Source organism: Pongo pygmaeus, chromosome 9 (genome assembly GCF_028885625.2).
Source record: "Pongo pygmaeus isolate AG05252 chromosome 9, NHGRI_mPonPyg2-v2.0_pri, whole genome shotgun sequence".
Taxonomy (NCBI): Eukaryota; Metazoa; Chordata; class Mammalia; order Primates; family Hominidae; genus Pongo; species Pongo pygmaeus.
This window is the reverse complement of record NC_072382.2, coordinates 64,250,565-64,268,706: the sequence shown is the minus strand read 5'-3', so window position 1 is coordinate 64,268,706 and position 18,142 is coordinate 64,250,565. Positions and strand designations below refer to the sequence as shown.

The 18,142-nt window shown below is 34.6% G+C and overlaps 1 protein-coding gene across 8 annotated transcripts in view; it reads left to right on the top strand.

Annotated features, from left to right (window-relative positions):
* Window positions 1-18,142, top strand: part of USP47 (ubiquitin specific peptidase 47) — a 116,575-nt gene that overhangs the window by 59,028 nt on the left and 39,405 nt on the right. For all 8 annotated transcript variants that reach the window (XM_063671149.1, XM_054437473.2, XM_063671148.1 and 5 more), the window contains 3 exons: window positions 3,259-3,404; window positions 3,813-3,892; window positions 5,940-6,089. In XM_063671149.1, coding sequence (XP_063527219.1) covers window positions 3,259-3,404; window positions 3,813-3,892; window positions 5,940-6,089 — 376 coding nt within the window. The remainder of the gene's footprint in view (window positions 1-3,258; window positions 3,405-3,812; window positions 3,893-5,939; window positions 6,090-18,142) is intronic.

The following is an 18,142-nucleotide window of genomic DNA, read 5'->3' as shown; positions in this document are numbered from 1 at the left end:
AAAGTACCTCATTTAGAGCTTCCTTAGGTAAAACTATATATAAGCTTATTTCACAGAATCATGTATGCCAGGTAGAAAATAAAGCTGAGTAACGTGGAGGGAGTAATTGTCAGGAGAAGAGGAGAGGAGGGTCACAGCTTCAGGTAGTAGACAGTAAGGGCCTCCCTGAGGACATTCCAGGAACTTCACAGGAACAAGCCCTCTAAAGATTTACAGTAAGAGCATACAAGGCATAAGAAGCCAGAAGTGTAAAGGTCTTCGAAAAACAAAAGAAACTAGAAATCCGTTGTGACAATCCTGGTGAGTAAGGAAGTAGGAGACAGACATGAGGTCAAACAGAAAGGAAGGCCTTGAGATTGTGAGAGTGAAGTTTATAGCAGGTGGGGAAACAAAGCCTGAGAGCACTCATGATGTTTCTTAATGTAGAATTAAGAACCTCATTGAACTATCCACAGAGTAGTGCTAGTGGAAAAGGATAAACTATCCACAGAGTAGCGCTACCATAAAAGGATAGACTAGCCACAGAGTAGCACTAGCGTAAAAGGATAGACTATCTAGAGAGTAGCACTAGTGTAAAAGGATAGACTAGAGAGTAGCGCTAGCGTAAAAGGATTGACTATCCAGAGAGTAGCCCTAGCATAAAAGGGTAAACTATCCAGAGAGTAGTGCTAGCATAAAAGGATAGGGTTTTATTTATTTATTTATTTATTTATTTATTTATTTATTTTTTGAGATGGAGTCTCGCTGTCACCCAGGCTGGAGTGCAGTGGCGCGATCTCGGCTCACTGCAGGCTCTGCCCCCCCGGGGTTCACGCCATTCTCCTGCCTTAGCCTCCCAAGTAGCTGGGACTACAGGCGCCCGCCACCTCGCCCGGCTAACTTTTTGTATTTTTAGTAGAGACGGGGTTTCACCGTGTTAGCCAGGATGGTCTCGATCTCCTGACCTCTTGATCCATCCGCCTCGGCCTTCCAAAGTGCTGGGATTACAGGCGTGAGCCACTGCGCCCGGGCTGTTTTCTTCACTTTTTGTGTAGTAGCCAACAGAGAACCTGCCACTTGATTTGGAGTCATGTACGTGATGGGTTAAATACATTGTTTTAGGAAAGTTTATATAGTGCAGTGTACAGGATTGATTTGAAAGATAGAGAACCCCAGAGGAATCTGTTATTAAACCAAGCATGGATATATTAGAGTCAGAATGATGATGGTGGCAGTGGTTACATTTCAGATTGACAACTAACATGGCTTAGTGACAAATTTTACTTAGGAGTAAAGGAAAGGAAAGAATCACATATGCACCAAACTTTCTAACTTAGGTGACTAAAGTAACGGCAAGTACCAGCAAGATTTAAAACCTTTTCAGGTATTTGTACCAAGACTAAAGGACAGGTGAGAATTCAGTCTTATTTTACAGTAATTCCTCCCTATTAGTGAATTTCCCACACGAGAAATTTGAGCATTTTCTGTTTTAACCAATATTTTCTCACAGTTACCAAGAGAATTTTTGATCTCATAATGTCAGTTATAAGTACCCGCTATTGAAGATAACCAGATAAAAGGGAGCTGGGGATTGAGAATAGAAGAGGGGAGGATTAAAGCAGAAGTCAGGTATTGGAATAGAGGTGTTTGCAGGGAAGCCTTGAGAAGAAAAAAGTGAAATGTACTTCATTGACTTCTGTGAGGCGAAAGGGAGTGCCAGTGTGTAACAAAAGGAAGATGAGAACAGAGCTGTGACTTCTCAGTCCTAAAGTAAGAAAAATATTGAACACTCTAATAGAAAGCCATTCCCAAAAGAAAAAAAAAAGTCTTTTAGTATGTCTGTAAAGTGCATCGAGAAAAATTAAAGCTCAGACCTCCTTTTGAAACTAAAAAGTGGGGAAATAGTAATCTTACTCCTAACTTAAGATGTAAAATAACATTAATATTGTTGTTACTTAATATTTTGTCTTAGGTGTATATTATGAATATAGAATTATTTTAAAGACTTTGGTGGGTACATTACCAACTTTAGTACCTCAATCTTATTTCTTTCCATGAGATCTTAAGTTCTTCAGTTGGGAATTCACTTGTTATTGAGACAGTAGCTGTAGCTAGGGCTAGACTGCTGTTTATCATAAGTTTGTGAGGGTGAAAATCTTACCTGGATTATTATTTTGTTTACTTTCTTATATTCCCTTTTAAAAGCTTTTTATTATGGAAAATTTTAAACATTCAAAAAAAGGGAAGTAGGCTGAGTGCGGTGGCTCACGCTTGTAATCCCAGCACTTTGGGAGGCAGAGGTGGGTGGATCACTTGAGGTCAGGAGTTTGAGACCAGCCTGGCCAACATGGTGAAACCCAATCTCTACTAAAAATACAAAAATTAGCCAGGCGTCATGGTGCATGTGTATAATCCCAGCTACTTGGGAGGCTGAGACAGGAGAATCGCTTAAACCAAGGGGGCAGAGATTGCAGTGAGCCAAGATCGTCCCACTGCATTCCAGCCTGGGCAACAGAAGGAGACTCTGTCTCAAAAAAAAAAAAAAAAAAAAAAAGGAAAATAGTGTAATGAATCCCTCTTCACCAGTCATTCAGCTTTGAATATTATTAATATCAACTCATATCAATCTTTTTTGTCTATACCCTCCAACTTGATTGTTTGGAAGCATACCTCCATCATATCATCTGTAAATTATATCTCAGGTCAGGGCTACGATTTCCCTGATTGCATCATTTAACAATTTGTTTAAATCAGGATCTATATGAGCTGTATATTGCAGTTGATTAATAAAATTCTTAATCTATTTAATTTGTTTATAATCCTCTTTCATCTTTTTTCACCCTTGCAATTTATTCTCTGCAAAAAATAGAAAGAAAACTGATGTCATCTATCCTGTAGTTTTCCACAGTTTGGGTTTTGATGGTTGTATGCCGTAGTATCTCATGTAATAGTATTCTTCTTTTTCCTGTATTTTTGTGAATTAATAATTAGGACAGAGGTTATGGTCAGATTCAGGTTCCACAGTTAAATGAGCTTTGCCTTCTTTTCTTGAGAACTTTTGCCTTGTTACGCCTTTTCTTGTTAAAGTCTAAAGTTCTTCTGAATTTATGAATTAGGGAAACACTAATGTTTCATTAGATATTATTAGTTTCAATTAGCATTCAAACTCTGTATAGCTTCCAGGATTAAAATCTTACATTATTATGATTTTGATATTAATTATGCTTTTAAATAATAAAATCATTTTATAAATAATTTATTAACATTTTATTTTAATAGGTGGGAATTTGAAGAATCTGAAGAAGATCCAGTGACAAGTATTCCATACCAACTTCAAAGGCTTTTTGTTTTGTTACAAACCAGCAAAAAGAGAGCAATTGAAACCACAGATGTTACAAGGAGCTTTGGATGGGATAGTAGTGAGGGTACTAATTCTCTTGTAATAATAAGTGTTCTAATATTCAAACAAATTCTAGGAGACAATAATATTACAAACACATTACACATAACTTAATTACCTTTATCTTAAACCTTTCATTGCAAGTTTGTTGTCGTATATTTTCTAACACATTTCATAATTCTACAATGAAAAATAAACATGACAAATATTGTAGCACCATAAAGCATATATTATTTATAGAATGCTGCAATCTCTTTATTTTCTGGCGTGTGATTTCCTTTTCATGACTGTCATGTATATTCTTGTGTTCTTTTTTAAATTTGGCATTATTTAAGGTAGACTTCAATATTTCTGTCTATTTGCTTTTAAACAACAGATTGTTTCATTACATTAAGTTTATAGCTATTTCTAATTGAATTTTATCTTAAAATAGCTTGGCAGCAGCATGATGTACAAGAACTATGCAGAGTCATGTTTGATGCTTTGGAACAGAAATGGAAGCAAACAGAACAGGTAATTTATATCTCTCAAATCAAGGGGACTGTTTCCTAATAAATCATTCATTACCTTAAATGACTTTTATTCTGTTGGAATGTTTTAAAACTTGGGGATTAGTCTCATGGTTAAAGTACACAATGGGAAATTGAAAGTACTGAGTTCTCATTTAGCCATTAACTGAGTTATAAATACCATCATTAAACCACCCTAGACATCAGTTTTCTCATCTTTAAGGAAATTGGGCTGTATAACCTGGAAGTTCTCTTTTAGCTCTGAAAATTATACATTTAAAAACTGTATATATGTGTTTTGGGGATGATTTTTGAACAGCATTTTCAGATAATTAGGTAAATTATATGTCTTGTAATCTGTAACACAAGTATAGTCATGAAGCATTACCTTTATTTTGACCAGTGAAATATATGTATTTGACATTTAGGATCCTCATTAATCTAACCCGATTCTTATGTAATGGAAAGAGGAGCAGGTTAGAAGTGGAAAGAACATTAGATGTTGGGATGAGGAGTAAGGCTGAATGGGATGGGGCTCAATACATGGGAGGGTTTATACTGGGTATAGTAAATGAAGGTCACAGGGATAAAAGGGGAAGAGTATATAAGGTAGCTAGAAGGGTCTGATATCTGATTGGAGCTACTCTGATGGCTTGGACCAGTTTTTCCAAATGTAGATTACAATCTATTCACGGGTTATAAAATCAGTTTATTGGGCCTACAACAGCATTTTCAAAAAATGGAATAGAATAGAGCATAAGAGAACATCACATAAGAGTAAGTATTATTTTATGAAGCTCTTGTTACAGTTACATGCACTGGGTTGCAGTGTAAATTATTTTCTTATGGTGATTTGCTATTCAGTATTTGAAAAACACTGGTTTGAACCACTTCAAAAGGCCGTCCTAGGTGAAGAAGACAATCACATATGACTGACGCTGATGAATGAAGAAGGCTTCATTAAATAAGTGGTTTTAGTGTAGACAGTGATGGTCAATCCAGTTTGAAGGCTTATAAATCCTATTTGTTTGAAGAAATGTAAGTTTATGAAAGAGGCAAAATGTAGTACACTTATCCTCATGCCTATTCTTACTTAAGAGATTATGAAAAAATTTTTAAGTTCATTTAGTGATCTAGTTTCTCTCATAGTCTTATGGGGCTGTGTTTTAGTAACTATGTAGATGGTATTGGGGGCTGTTTCTTCTTCATAGGTCTGAAGTTAACCTTTTTCCTTGTTACATCCCTTTCTGTGGTTCAACACTTCCATTAAGATCAGCTGGGGCATTCCTACTGAGTTCCCAAGTTTTGGTACAAAACTGTTTGGTCCTTACTTAGGGAGTTACCTGCCACCTTTGAGTCAGAAAAGCCCTACTTAACTAAGTTTGGGGACTAGGTGAGAGATCCATTCTTTTAGGTGAGAATATTTTGAGAGAGGTGGATTTTAAGATTTTTTTTGAATTTCCATACATTTTAAAAAGATTGTGGTGTAATATTTCTCCATAAAATTGTTTTATGTATATTACTGAAAGCTAAAAATTTGATTTGCACCTTGAGCTAGAGGATATGGTTTATACATCAGAATATATTATTGTGAGAAGTGATATACATATGTAAGTTATAAAAACTCAACCAATTGTTTAGCTGTATAATTATTAACATGCTTAAAGTGATAGGTTAGGATTTACTCTCATCTTAATGTAAAGATAATTTGAGGCTTAATTGGTAACTGATTTCATCAAAATATATTAATCGTTGGGTTTTCTCATGATGAATATTGAAATTGTTAATTTTTGCACACCGACTCAAATTAGTGTTAATCTAATTTTATTGATTTTAGGTGATTTGTGTTGTTTTGATTTTTTCTATAAATTTTAGATAAATCTTAAATATTACATAATGTATAATAAATATAGGTAAATATTAATGTTTTCAAAGATTTTAGCTATAAATATCAATATCCTTTTGTAAACCATTCTAGAAAGTGTAGAATGTTACATGTTTTAAGGGTTATTTTTAAGGAACACTTAAAAATGTAAATATTTTATTTTTAGGCTGATCTTATAAATGAGCTATATCAAGGCAAGCTGAAGGACTACGTGAGATGTCTGGAATGTGGTTATGAGGGTTGGCGAATCGACACATATCTTGATATTCCGTTGGTCATCCGACCTTATGGGTCCAGCCAAGCATTTGCTAGTGTGGTGTGTACCTTTCACCTGACTGCTTGTGTATCCTTACACAGAATACATAATAGCACAGTGGTATAATCTCTTGTAAGGTAAGTATCATCCTAGATACACCTTCTTGGGTTGTTAGTCATTCCTGCGTTTAAATTAGCAAGATCTAGAAGATTTTTGACCCTTCAGTAAGTCCTAATAGTGCATGTATTATAAGAGAGAGAGTGAATGCAAATGTACTGCCTCATGGTTCAGTGTTTTATTCTTTTGGATAGGTGATTAGATGATTTCACTTTTATCTTTTTTTTCACCTCTAAACAGTCTATTTTATAAATGCTGTTACTGTGACCACTTTTTGCAGTGGAAAGTACTTTGTTTTGGGGGGATTGTTTTGATCCATACACTTTTAAAATTGGAAAAAGCACCTCTGGTTTTTATGACAAACAGTCCATATTTTTAAAAGAAGCATCCCTACTCTAAATATTTAGTTTAATAAAACATACATTGTAGTGGCACAGATAATTCGAAGAATCAAAACTGTAATCACCTTAATTATTCATATACTGAGTATCTGATTGGAGGATTAGCTGAGATTTTCTCATTCCATTTGTCATCCATTTCTTAATTGCTTTTTTATAATTTTTTAATTATATTTTATCTATACGTATGTGTATTTACTTATACGACAGGAAAATAATGGAAAGACTTAAGTTGATATTTAAAATTAAAGTGCTCAAAAACGTTTATTTGAACCTACCATGTGCCAGGGGAAGCTTTCAAAGCTAAATAAGATACCTTTAAAAGTAGAATTTCATTATGTTTTATGTTTTGGTCTTATTTATGTTGTTATTAAACTGATGGTGGCTTGTAGCTAAAAATCAGTTTTTTAAAAGCTTTTCTATACTTCTAAGATAGTGCTACAAGTATGGTTTAGTCCTCTGGCCTCTAGGATGATTGATTCCTTTTGATTTTTTCTCCTACCTTTATGTGGCTATTAGGAAATGACCAGCAATAAATTATGGAATCAGTCAATGGGGATCCAAAGCAAGGATCTAAGTAAAAGACCTTTTCTGGGTAGCATAAGATCAAGTCTCCTTTCCGCTACTGTTTTTCATAGTCGGCTTCCTGAGTATATTTGAAAAGTTTTTTAGATGTTTAGTACTACCTTTTTACATGGCCATCTAGGTGTATTAAATGAGCTTTGGTTTGGGTGGCTAGTTTTGGTTTTTATTTTTTAAACCTTATTTTGCTTTAATTGGTAGTTCAAAGTAGAAATGACGTACTGAAAAAATCATTGAAAAATTAACATTTGTCTTCCAATGACGGATTTCCTAACTAATTTTTAAATACTCGCATTTCTCTGACAAAATATACTAGGGAAATGTTTGGTAGTCCCAAGTGATATGGACTATTTTTTCTACCTTATTTATTAAAGTATTTTTATGAAAATTTTTCCATATATACATTTAGTTTAGTTTTTAACATATTAATTGAATATTGAGGAAGCTAATTTTTGCTATATTAAATCTTATATTTGAGTATTCAGCAAATATAATTGCTCAGCTAAATCTTCATGTCATTATTTATTCACCTGCTGATTTGCCACCACTCTCTTAAGTACGTTAATAGACAAAGTAATGGAGTGATTTGGAGGATACTTCTGGGGATGTGAACAATATCACATTTCTAAATGGAATTCTCCAAAGGTAGTATCCTCCACTGATGATACGTGGGTGGTAGTAGTGGTGGTGGTTCAGTGGGAATTGGAAGTTGCAGCTATGAAGCAGTATGTGAGCAGGTTTATAACACACATGCGCTAATAGGGCTTGCGGAAGAGAACTTAAAACTTTCTAGACTTTGCTGGAATCTCTTGAGGGAAGTTACAGCAGGTGAAACTACCCAAGATAGGGGTTCTAAGGAGGATACTACCTTCGGAGAACTTTAGTTAGAGGTAAGTGATTTCTCATTATTTTCTGAATTTAAATCTATAACCTAACTCTTCTTAGTCCACAAATATCATCATACAGCATCTAAAATTGGTTATATGTCACTGCTTGCCATTTTGTATTTTGTTAACTGTGTATGTTTTAAAAAGAATTTGACATGTTTTAAAAAGAATTGGCATTATGGATTGCAAAAATCTAGTTAAAAGAGGTACCATAAAATCACTCATTCAGATTATATAAAATTGGCCTGAATTTTAACTGGACTCTCTTAAAATTATTATTCTACCTTTTTTAGTGGACTGGTATTTTTGTCTTATTTAATGTATTAGATATAGATGTAGGCTGGGCACAGTGGCTCACACCTGTAATCCCAGCACTTTAGAAAGGCAAGGTGGGCAGATCACTTGAGGACAGGAGTTCGAGACCAGTCTGACAAACATGGTGAAACCTCGTCTCTACTAAAAATTAGCTGGGCACTGTGGTGCATGCCTGTATTCCCAGCTACTCGGGAGGCAGAGGCAGGAGAATTGCTTGAACCCAGGAGGCAGAGGCTGCAGTGGGCTGAGATCGCACCACTGCACTCCATCCTGGGCAACTGAGCATGACTCTGTCTCAAAAAAAAAAAAAAAAAAAAAAAAGATATAGATGTAGACATACACTAGCACGTGCATGTGCACACACGTACACACTGATGGTTATATATTCTGTTTATTGTATGTTTTGTTTAGTGTGCCACAATATTATGGGTTTAATTTCAGATAATTAAGAGTGAGGTCTTTTAAAAATTGAAGGGTTTTTCTTTTTTTTCTCTCTCTCTTTTAAAAAATTTATTAAATATTTGTTTCTTTTTTTAGAGATGAGGTCTCTCTGTGTTGACCAGGCTGGTCTCAAACTCCTGGCCTCTAGCAATCCTCCCGTCTTGGCCTCTTAAAGTGCTGGGATTTCAGGCATGAGCTACCACACCCAGCCAGAGTTTTTCTTTTTTAAACCTTCATCTAAAATGTCCAATTTCTGGAGTTGTTTTATCTTTATGGTCAAATAAATTAACTTGCAAATAATAGGTAGGATTAAAATTGGACTGAAAGTAGTACTCATCTAACTTATTATAATATCCACAATCAATTTTTATGGGTTTTTGTTTAGTATGATAACAGATTATTTTTATAATGAGAGCTGGGAGACTTCTGCAGTTTAAAAAATAAGCTCCCATAAAGTAGGGAGGCCAAAAAGATCCTTTTATTATAATATTTTCTTTTTTCAATAGATTTTTAGTTATTGTAACTGATACTTGTTAGATTTCTGATCTTCATTTTACTCATCCAAGTAGGGAATCAATATTGAAAGGCTCTTCTGCCATTCTGTATATCTCAGACTGAGTTCTGTTCAATACTAGTCTGTAAAAGGATTTAGTAGGTATTTTGGGGAAGGTGTCCTTGATTAAATAGATTTGGGAAACTATAACAATAATCCTCTTTGGAAATATCACAGTGCATATTATATTTTAAATGCCTCAGTGATTCCTGTAGTTGAGAAATTTGTTTAAATGTGTTTAACCTAGCATTTTCTTTCTCTGTGGGACATCTGTTAATGTCTCAAGAGACATTAGGATTCTGAGGAACATAATATGGGAAGCTCTACATTAGATTAAGGTGATTTAAGAATGTCACTACTTTGTTTATATTTGCGTCCTTGGGATGTTGAGAGGGAGTGAGAATACTAAAATATGTGTTATAATTTCCTGTTGTTTTACGTATTTTTTATTAATACTGAAAAATTAATATCAGTTGAAGAATTACTTGTAGTAATCTTTAAATAATTTTGCTCTTAATGACTTATTAGATAGTTAGAGCCTTCCATGTTCACTGACTAGATCAGAGTAACTTTGACTGCTTATTGCCAACCACATGTGAGAATGTATTAAATAAGGAGATAGTTCTAAGTATATTCTAGTTCTAAGTATATTCTAGTAATACATAGAAATTAGAAATATTAACTTTTTGTTTGTTAATTATGAAAGCATAATTTATAAATTAAAGAAAAACAATGTAGCCTCATGTTTGACGTTATCTAAGGAAGTGCTTTTTTGTTTAACAGTAAAATTTTAGACACTGTCTTTTTATTGGTATATTTTGTCATACAACATTTATTTAGTGCCTACTCTATGGCAGACACTGTTCTAGGCCATTTTCTTTTAGGATATTTTTATTCTATTATTAATTACGTACATTTAAATACCTGTTTATTATGACAAAAATGTGTTCAAAAGTTTGATCAGGGTTTAGCTGCGTAATTTCATATAGTGTCTTTGGAGAAATAAGATTATATAAAAGACTTGTTTCCTAAGTAAACATAGTTTAATGATTGTTTTAAAGTTTTGAATGGAAAATTGTGAAAGTAGTATTTATGAAATCAAAAGCATTTCAACTATTTACACAAGTTTATATTATAAGTCCTACCCTGACATAACAGGTGGTTTGGACATTCTTACATGGGTGACTCAGCCACAGAACTCATTTGGGTGAAGCAGTGGTCCAAATTTGTCCAAATATGTAAGCATCAGATAAAGAAAAATCTCTTCCATAGACTCTACCCTCATTTTTCCAGGAATGTGTATGGTTGGACATAGTGGGAACAAGTTTAAAAAGTGGGGACTTCTGCTTTCAGGAAGATGGAGTAGATGTACATTGCCCTATTCCTCCCACTAAAACAACTGAAAACCTTGAGCATTATATATAAAATAAACATAAGAAGACTGAAAGGTGGAGAGAAGGCATACACACTAGGGACCTCAGCACCCAAGGAATAACACAGTGGTGAGTTCCATGGGTTTTCTTTTTGCCTAATATATCCCAGACTTGGAACTGAAGAAGCTGGCAGCCTGGAAACAGCAATGGGTGCAGCCTGGAAACAGCAATGGGTACAGACTGAAAAACCCTGTTCTCTTTAACTGAAGGACCAGGAGAAAGACAGCCTAGCGAGCCAGAAAACTTTTAGACCATAACTGCTGTGCTCTAACCAAACACCACAGAAAAAAAAGGCCTTACATCAACTTGTGCCTGCCAGTGCTGAGTGGGGAGCCTAGATTCTCTGTTCCTTCACCACCTCCCAGGGGTAAGGAGGCGAGCCCCTCCTGCTTGTGTCAGTGTTGGGGTGTAGTACTGAGATACTCCTGCCCCTTACAGCCAAGATTATATCAGCAGAGGCCTACTAAATACCCAGAATTCCTTTCCCTGCCCAGCACTAACAAGGAGCTTCCTCCATTCAGGTGTCCACATAGGCCAAGAGGGAAACCTGGACTTCTAATGCCATCTGGCACTAATATGGCAGAGCCCTTTCCCCAGATGGTACAGTGTCAAAGGAGGCATTTAAACTAGAAGGTTTAAATATGGTCCAGAATCTCATAACACCCCAAATGTCCAGGTTTCAATTAAAAAATCACAAATCTCAGTTTGAGTTAAAAAAGAAAACCAGTAGACATAAACACTGAAATGACAAAGATGTTAGGATTATTTGATAAATATTTTAAAGCAGCCGTCATAGAAACACTTCAGTGAGCAATCCTAAGCACACTGAAAACAATGAAAATTTTAGGGAATCAGAGATATAAAGAAATGAAAATTTGGAACTGAAAACTGCAATAAGCAAAATTAAAAACCCAGTGGATAGGCTGAACAGCTGAATGAAAGAGACAGTAGGTCAAATCTGTGAACTTGAAGATAGAATGATAGATATTACCCAGTCTAAACAGCAGAGAGAAGATAGACTGAAAAAAAATATGTGTCCTCAAGGACTTATGGGACTATAACAAAAGGTTTAACACTGTGTCATTGGAATACTGGAAGGAGAGCAAAAGGTAAAACACTTGTGTCATTAAAGTCCTGGAAGGAGATGAATAAGGAAAAAGAAGGCAGGTACAAAGAAATAGTGGATGAAAATGTTCCAAATTTAGCAAAAGGCATAAACCTACAGATCTGAGTAGCTAAGCAAACCCCAAACACAATAAACCAAAAGAAATCAGGAATGGCCATGTTAGTGTCAGATAAAGAAGACTTTAGAGCAAAGAAAATTACCAGAGACAGAGAGGGGTGTTATCTTGTAATAAAAGTGTCAGACAACCAAGAAGACAACAATCCTAAATGTGTATGCAGAAAATAACACAGCTGCCAAAATACATGAAGGAAAAACGGTCAGAACTAAAAGGAAAAAGACAAATCTACAATTACAGTTGCAGACTTCAGCACGCCTCCCTCTCTTACTGATAGGTAGAACAACTAGACAGAAATAGCAAAGATGTAGAACTCAGCAACACCATCAACCAACAGATCTAATGAACATTGCTAAAGTGCTTCACCCAACAGCAGCAGAATACACATCCTTTTCAAGTGTGCATTAAATATATACGAGGATAGACCATATACTCTGGACCATAAGACCTCAAAAAATTTAAAATCATAGAATGTGTGATTTTTTTCAACAACAGTGGAATCAGATTAGCAGACAGGAATATCACAAAACACTTGGGAAATAATGCTTCTAAATGATCCATGGGTCAAAGAGGAAGTATCAAGGGAAATTTTAAAAATATTTTGAACTTAATGAAAAGTAAAACATAATGAATTTTTTTGAGGCACAACTAAAGCAATACCGAGAGGGAAACTCACAGTATTAAATGCTTATACTAAAAGACAGGAAAAGGGCCAGATCAGTAATCTAAGCTTCCACCTAACCTGAAAAAAGAAGAGCAAAAGAAACCCAAAGTAAGTGGAAGGAAGGACATAATAAAGAAAAGCAGAGAAATCGGTAACATTGAACATGAGAAAACAGTAGAGGAAGTCAGCAAAACAAAGGGCTGGCTCTTTGAAAAGACAATAAAATTGACAAATAGCAAGACTGACAGAGAAAAAGGGAAGACAAAAATTTCCAGTATCAGGAATGAAAAGGATATAACTATAGATCTTGCAGATATCAAAGGGATCACAACAAACAACTCTGCACACATAAATTTGACAACTTAGATAAAATGAACCAATTCTTTGAAAATAACTCAATAGGAATTAGATAATTTGAATAGCCCTGTAACTGTTAAGGTAATTACATTTATAATTTAAAACCTCTTGAAAAGGAAATCTCCAAATTTTGATTGTTTCACTGGATACTTGTATCAAACATTCGAAGGACAGTGAACACCAGGTCTATACAATTTCTTTTCAAAAAAAAGAAAAAAAGAGGAGGAAACCGATAGTCCTGTGACACTATTCTTACCTGATATTAAACCAAGACAGTTCTTAAAAAAAACAATATCCCTTATATGTATAGTTGGGAAAATTCTTTCCAAAATATTAGCAAATGGAATTAAGCAATTTATAAAAAGAATTATATAATGTGACTAAGTAGGATTGATTTCCGGGATTCAAGACTGGTCAGTATTTTAAAAATCAATGAGTATAATCTTCCATATTAACAGGCAAAAAAAGGAAATTCATACGATCATATCGATTTAGAAAAGGCGCTTAATAAAATTCATAATTCACTTATAACTCAGACTACTAGGAATAGAGGGAAATTTCCTCAACTTGATTAAAAAACATACCTAAAATATCTATAGCTAACATCATACTTCATGGTGAGAGACTGCTTTCTTCCTAGGGAATGGCAAGCTTGTCTAGGCAAGGATGTCTGCTCCTACCACTCCTTTTCAGCATAGTCCTAGAAGTCCTAGCCAACACAGTAAGGTAAGAAGAGGAAATGAAAAGCACTACTAAAGGAAGATGTAAAATTGTCTGTATTTTTAGGTGATATAATTATCTATGTAGAAAATTCCAAGGCTTGTACAAAAAACAAAAAACAAAAAACCTGAACTAATACATGAGTTTAGCAAGGTAGCAGGATAAAAATAACATAAAAAATAAATTGTATTTCAAGATACTAACAATGAACGTGTAGAAAGTGAAGTTTAAAATACAACACCATTTATAATTTTGCAAAAAGAAAAAAGATGGAAATCCAACAAAAAATGTACTGGACCTATGTGTTCAAAACTACAAAACTTTGAAAAGATTATGTTAAATAAGCTAGTACCAGAAAGACAGATATTACATGTTCTCATTTACGTGTGGGAACTAAAAATAAAGCTGATCTCATGAAGGTAGAGAGTAGAATGATAGTTACCAGAGGCTGGGAACAGTGTGTTTGAGAGAGGCGGGGATAAAGACAGGTTGGTTAATAGGTACAAACATACAGTTAGATAGAAGCAGTAAGTTCTAGTGTTTGAGAGCAGATTAGAGTGACTATAGTTAACAATATATTGTGTATTTCAAAATAGCTAGAATAGAAGATTTTAAATGTTCCCAGTACAAAGAAGTGATAAATGTTCAAGGTGATGGATATCCCAAATACCTTGACTTGATTCTATGCATGTATCAAGTATCACATGTACTTCATAAATATTTACAGTATTATGTGTCAAAAAAACTGAAATGAATATTTAAGTAAATGGAGAAACATACTGTACTTGTTAATTGGAAGATTCAATATAGTAAAGATAATTACATAGTCTTAATGCAGTTTCTATCAAAGTCCAGCAAGATTTTTTGAGGACATATACAAGCTTATTCCAAAATGTATATGGAAGCCTAAGAAACTAGAATAACTAAGAGTTTTAAAAAATAAAAATAAAGTGGAAGTTACCAGTCTACGTGATTTCGAATGGAATACTACTTAGCCAAAAAGACTTATTATATGGCTATAGTAATCAAGACTATGTGATATTGGCAGAGGGGTAGACAAATAGATCCGTGGAATAGAATAGAAAACCCAGAAATAGATCCACACAAATATGCCTAACTAATTATTGACTGAGACACAAAAGCAAGTCAATGGAGGAAAAATGGTGTTTCCAACAAATGATGATAGAACAACTGGACATCCATATCACAAAAATGAACCTTGACTTAAATGACTTTATACAAAAATTAACTCAAAATGAGTCATACACTTAAATGTAAAATGTAAGACTATGTAACTTTTAGAAAAAACATAGGAGAAAGTCTTCCAGATCTGGGCTAAGCAAAGAGTTTTTAGATTTGCTATCAAAAGTACAGTCTACAAAAGGGACAATTAGCAAACATTAAAATTAAAAATATTTACTCTCTGAAAGCCCATATGATAAAGAGAAGCTCCAGACATATTTGCAAGCTATCTATATGACAAAGGACTCATATCTAGAATATATAAAGTACTCTCAAAACATCAGTTTAGAAAAATTCATCTAGACAATTGGCAAAAGACATAACATTTCATTAAAGAGGATATACAAATGTCAAATACAGAAAAGATATTCAACATTGCTGGCTATTAGGGAAATGCAAATTCAAACCATAATGAATATATTATTCTTTACCTGCCAGATGGCTACAAATAATGACAGCATGGAAAGCTGGTGACTATGTGGAGAAACTGTATCACGCATACACTGCTGGTGGGAATGTGAAATGTTATGGGTAGTTTCTTATAAAATGACACGTGCAATTACCATAAACTCTAGCAATTGAACTCTTGGTCATTTATCCCAGAAAAATTGAAATTTATGTTTACATGAGAATCTGTGCACAAATATTTATTCCATCTTTGTTTTTAATATTCAAAATTGGAATCAGCCCATATCTGCTTCAATAAGTGAATGGTTTAACAAACTGTGGTTCCTACAAACCATGAACTAGTACTCAGCAATACAAAGGAACAAACTATTAATAAACACAAAAACTTGAAAGAATATCCAGGGAATTATTCCGAGTGAAAAAAAAGCCAGTCCCAAAAGGTTATTACATACTTTATGATTCCATTTATGTAATACTTTTGATATGACAACATTTTAGAACTGTGGGACAGATGAACCATTACCAGGTCTTACGGATTTGGTGGGAGCAGGGAGAGGAGAAGCAGGTGGTTGTGGCTATAAGAGGGTGGCACAAGTTATCCTTGCATAGGAACTGTTCAGTCTCTTGACAGGCGTTGAATATATGAACCTCTACAGGTGATAGAATTGTATGGAACTTAATAGACACATATACACAGGCAAATGAGTGCACTAAAGCTGGGAAAATCTGAATTAGATAGGTGTATGAGTGTCAATATCATGGTTATGATATGCTATAGTTTTGCAAAATGTTTCCAGTAAATGGGGGGAAGTGTACAAGAGGTCTCTGTATGTTATTTCTTACGATTGCACATAAATTTACAATTATCTCAAAAGTTTCAATGAAAAAAAAAGTAGACAGCTTAGGTAAAAGTATATAGCCCTTTTCCTAGTTAAAAAGTAGTAATATTAAAGTATATATTCTGGGAAAGACAGTTGAATATATTTTTAAGGAAACATCATGTTCCTGTATATCAGTAGTACCAAAATTGCTTAGTACATCAAAATCAGGAAATAATTCTCAATGGTAGATCTACTTTCTTTTTTTGTTCATGTAAAAATTGAAGTATGGTGTTTTAACACTCATTTCTCTATTCAAAATTAAATAGATTTTAATTGATGAATAATTCATATATACATATAAATGGTTAAAAAAAGGATTTATAGGCAATACCATTCCTTGCATATACCTTTCTATTGCACTGTGCCTGGATTATTTGCATTAGCTCTAAAATTGGAATAACCCGTATTGTTTTTGGTTGGAGAACTAAGGATGTAAGAATTATTTATGTTCTATCCTGAATTCTGAAAATTGTAGTGTAAAAGGATGTGCAGGCTGGGCATGGTGGCTCAAGCCTGTAATCCTAGCACTTTGGGAGGTCAAGGCAGAGGATTGCCTGAGCCCAAGAGTTTGAGACCAGCCTGGGCAACATGGTGAGATCCTGTCTCAAATAAATAAATAAAAAGATGTGCAGAATTACATTTTGCATAATATATGGGGAGCAGTAAGATCTAGAATATGAAACTGTTGTCACTCTGGAATTATCAACATGGTACTCTGACTGAATTAAATATTCTCAAATGAGCAGAACAAAACCTGGTATCCAAAAACTTAAGCAAAGAAATAGATTTAAAAAACAAAAACAATGCTGTAAGAAATGAAGTGGGAATTCATCAAATTCAGGAAAGAAACAGAAGAAAAAGACAAAAATATCTTAGAAGTGAAGAATAAATTACAAAATGCTCAAGAGAAAATAGAAAGAAGATCTAATGAAGGACATTGAATGGAAATGAGAGTTTTGTAAAAGTAAAAAGGATCTCAGAAAAAAAAAAAATATTGAAAGAGAAGACCAGCAAAGGGTGTCCAGCATAATTGGAGTCTGTGAAGAAGAAAAATAAAACAGTGGACCAGAACTAATAGATAAACTAGAATTCAGAGAAACTTTCTGGGAATAAGGGAAATGTCAAGTCTACCTTTTGAAGGACCTGAAATGATAAACTCTGAGATGTATTTTAGTAAACTATTAAAGATGAATTGAGGCCGGTCTCAGTGGCTCATGCCTGTAATTCCAGCATTTTGAGAGGCTGAGGCAGGAGGATCCCTTGAACCCAGGAGTTTGAGACCAGTTTGGGCAACATATTGAGACCATGTCTCTACAAAAAAAATAAACAGTTATCAGTTGTGGTGGCATGTGCCTGTGGTCCTAACTGTTCAGGAGGCTGAGGTAAGAGAATTGCTTGAGCCAGGGATTTCAAAGCTGCAGTGAGCCAGCACACCACTGCATTCCAGCCTGGATGACAGAGCAAGACCTCATCTGAAAAAAAAGATGAATTGGGTTGGCATCACATTTCAGAAGAACAACATGCAAGTCCTGCCAACAGAGTAGCAATTTCCAGAAATTCAAGAAAGTACCAGCCAAGAATTTGATAGCCGGGCAAGTTTTTCTTAATTATGACAGCTATAAAAAGACAAGTTTGAATATTCAAGAACTCATTGAGTATTATATCCATGAGCCATTGAGGAGTTCATTAGAGGATGAGCTTAACCCAACCAAGAGATCACTGGGGCAGCTTCGGCAAAAGAACTGTGAGCACTTACTATATTAAATTAAGGCCTAAATACAAGGGTGGGAACACGGGTAGCAGAATAGTATGAAATGTTACATGTTAGACAAAGTACAAATAATACCACTTTTTAGAAGGGGGAGAGAAAGGGA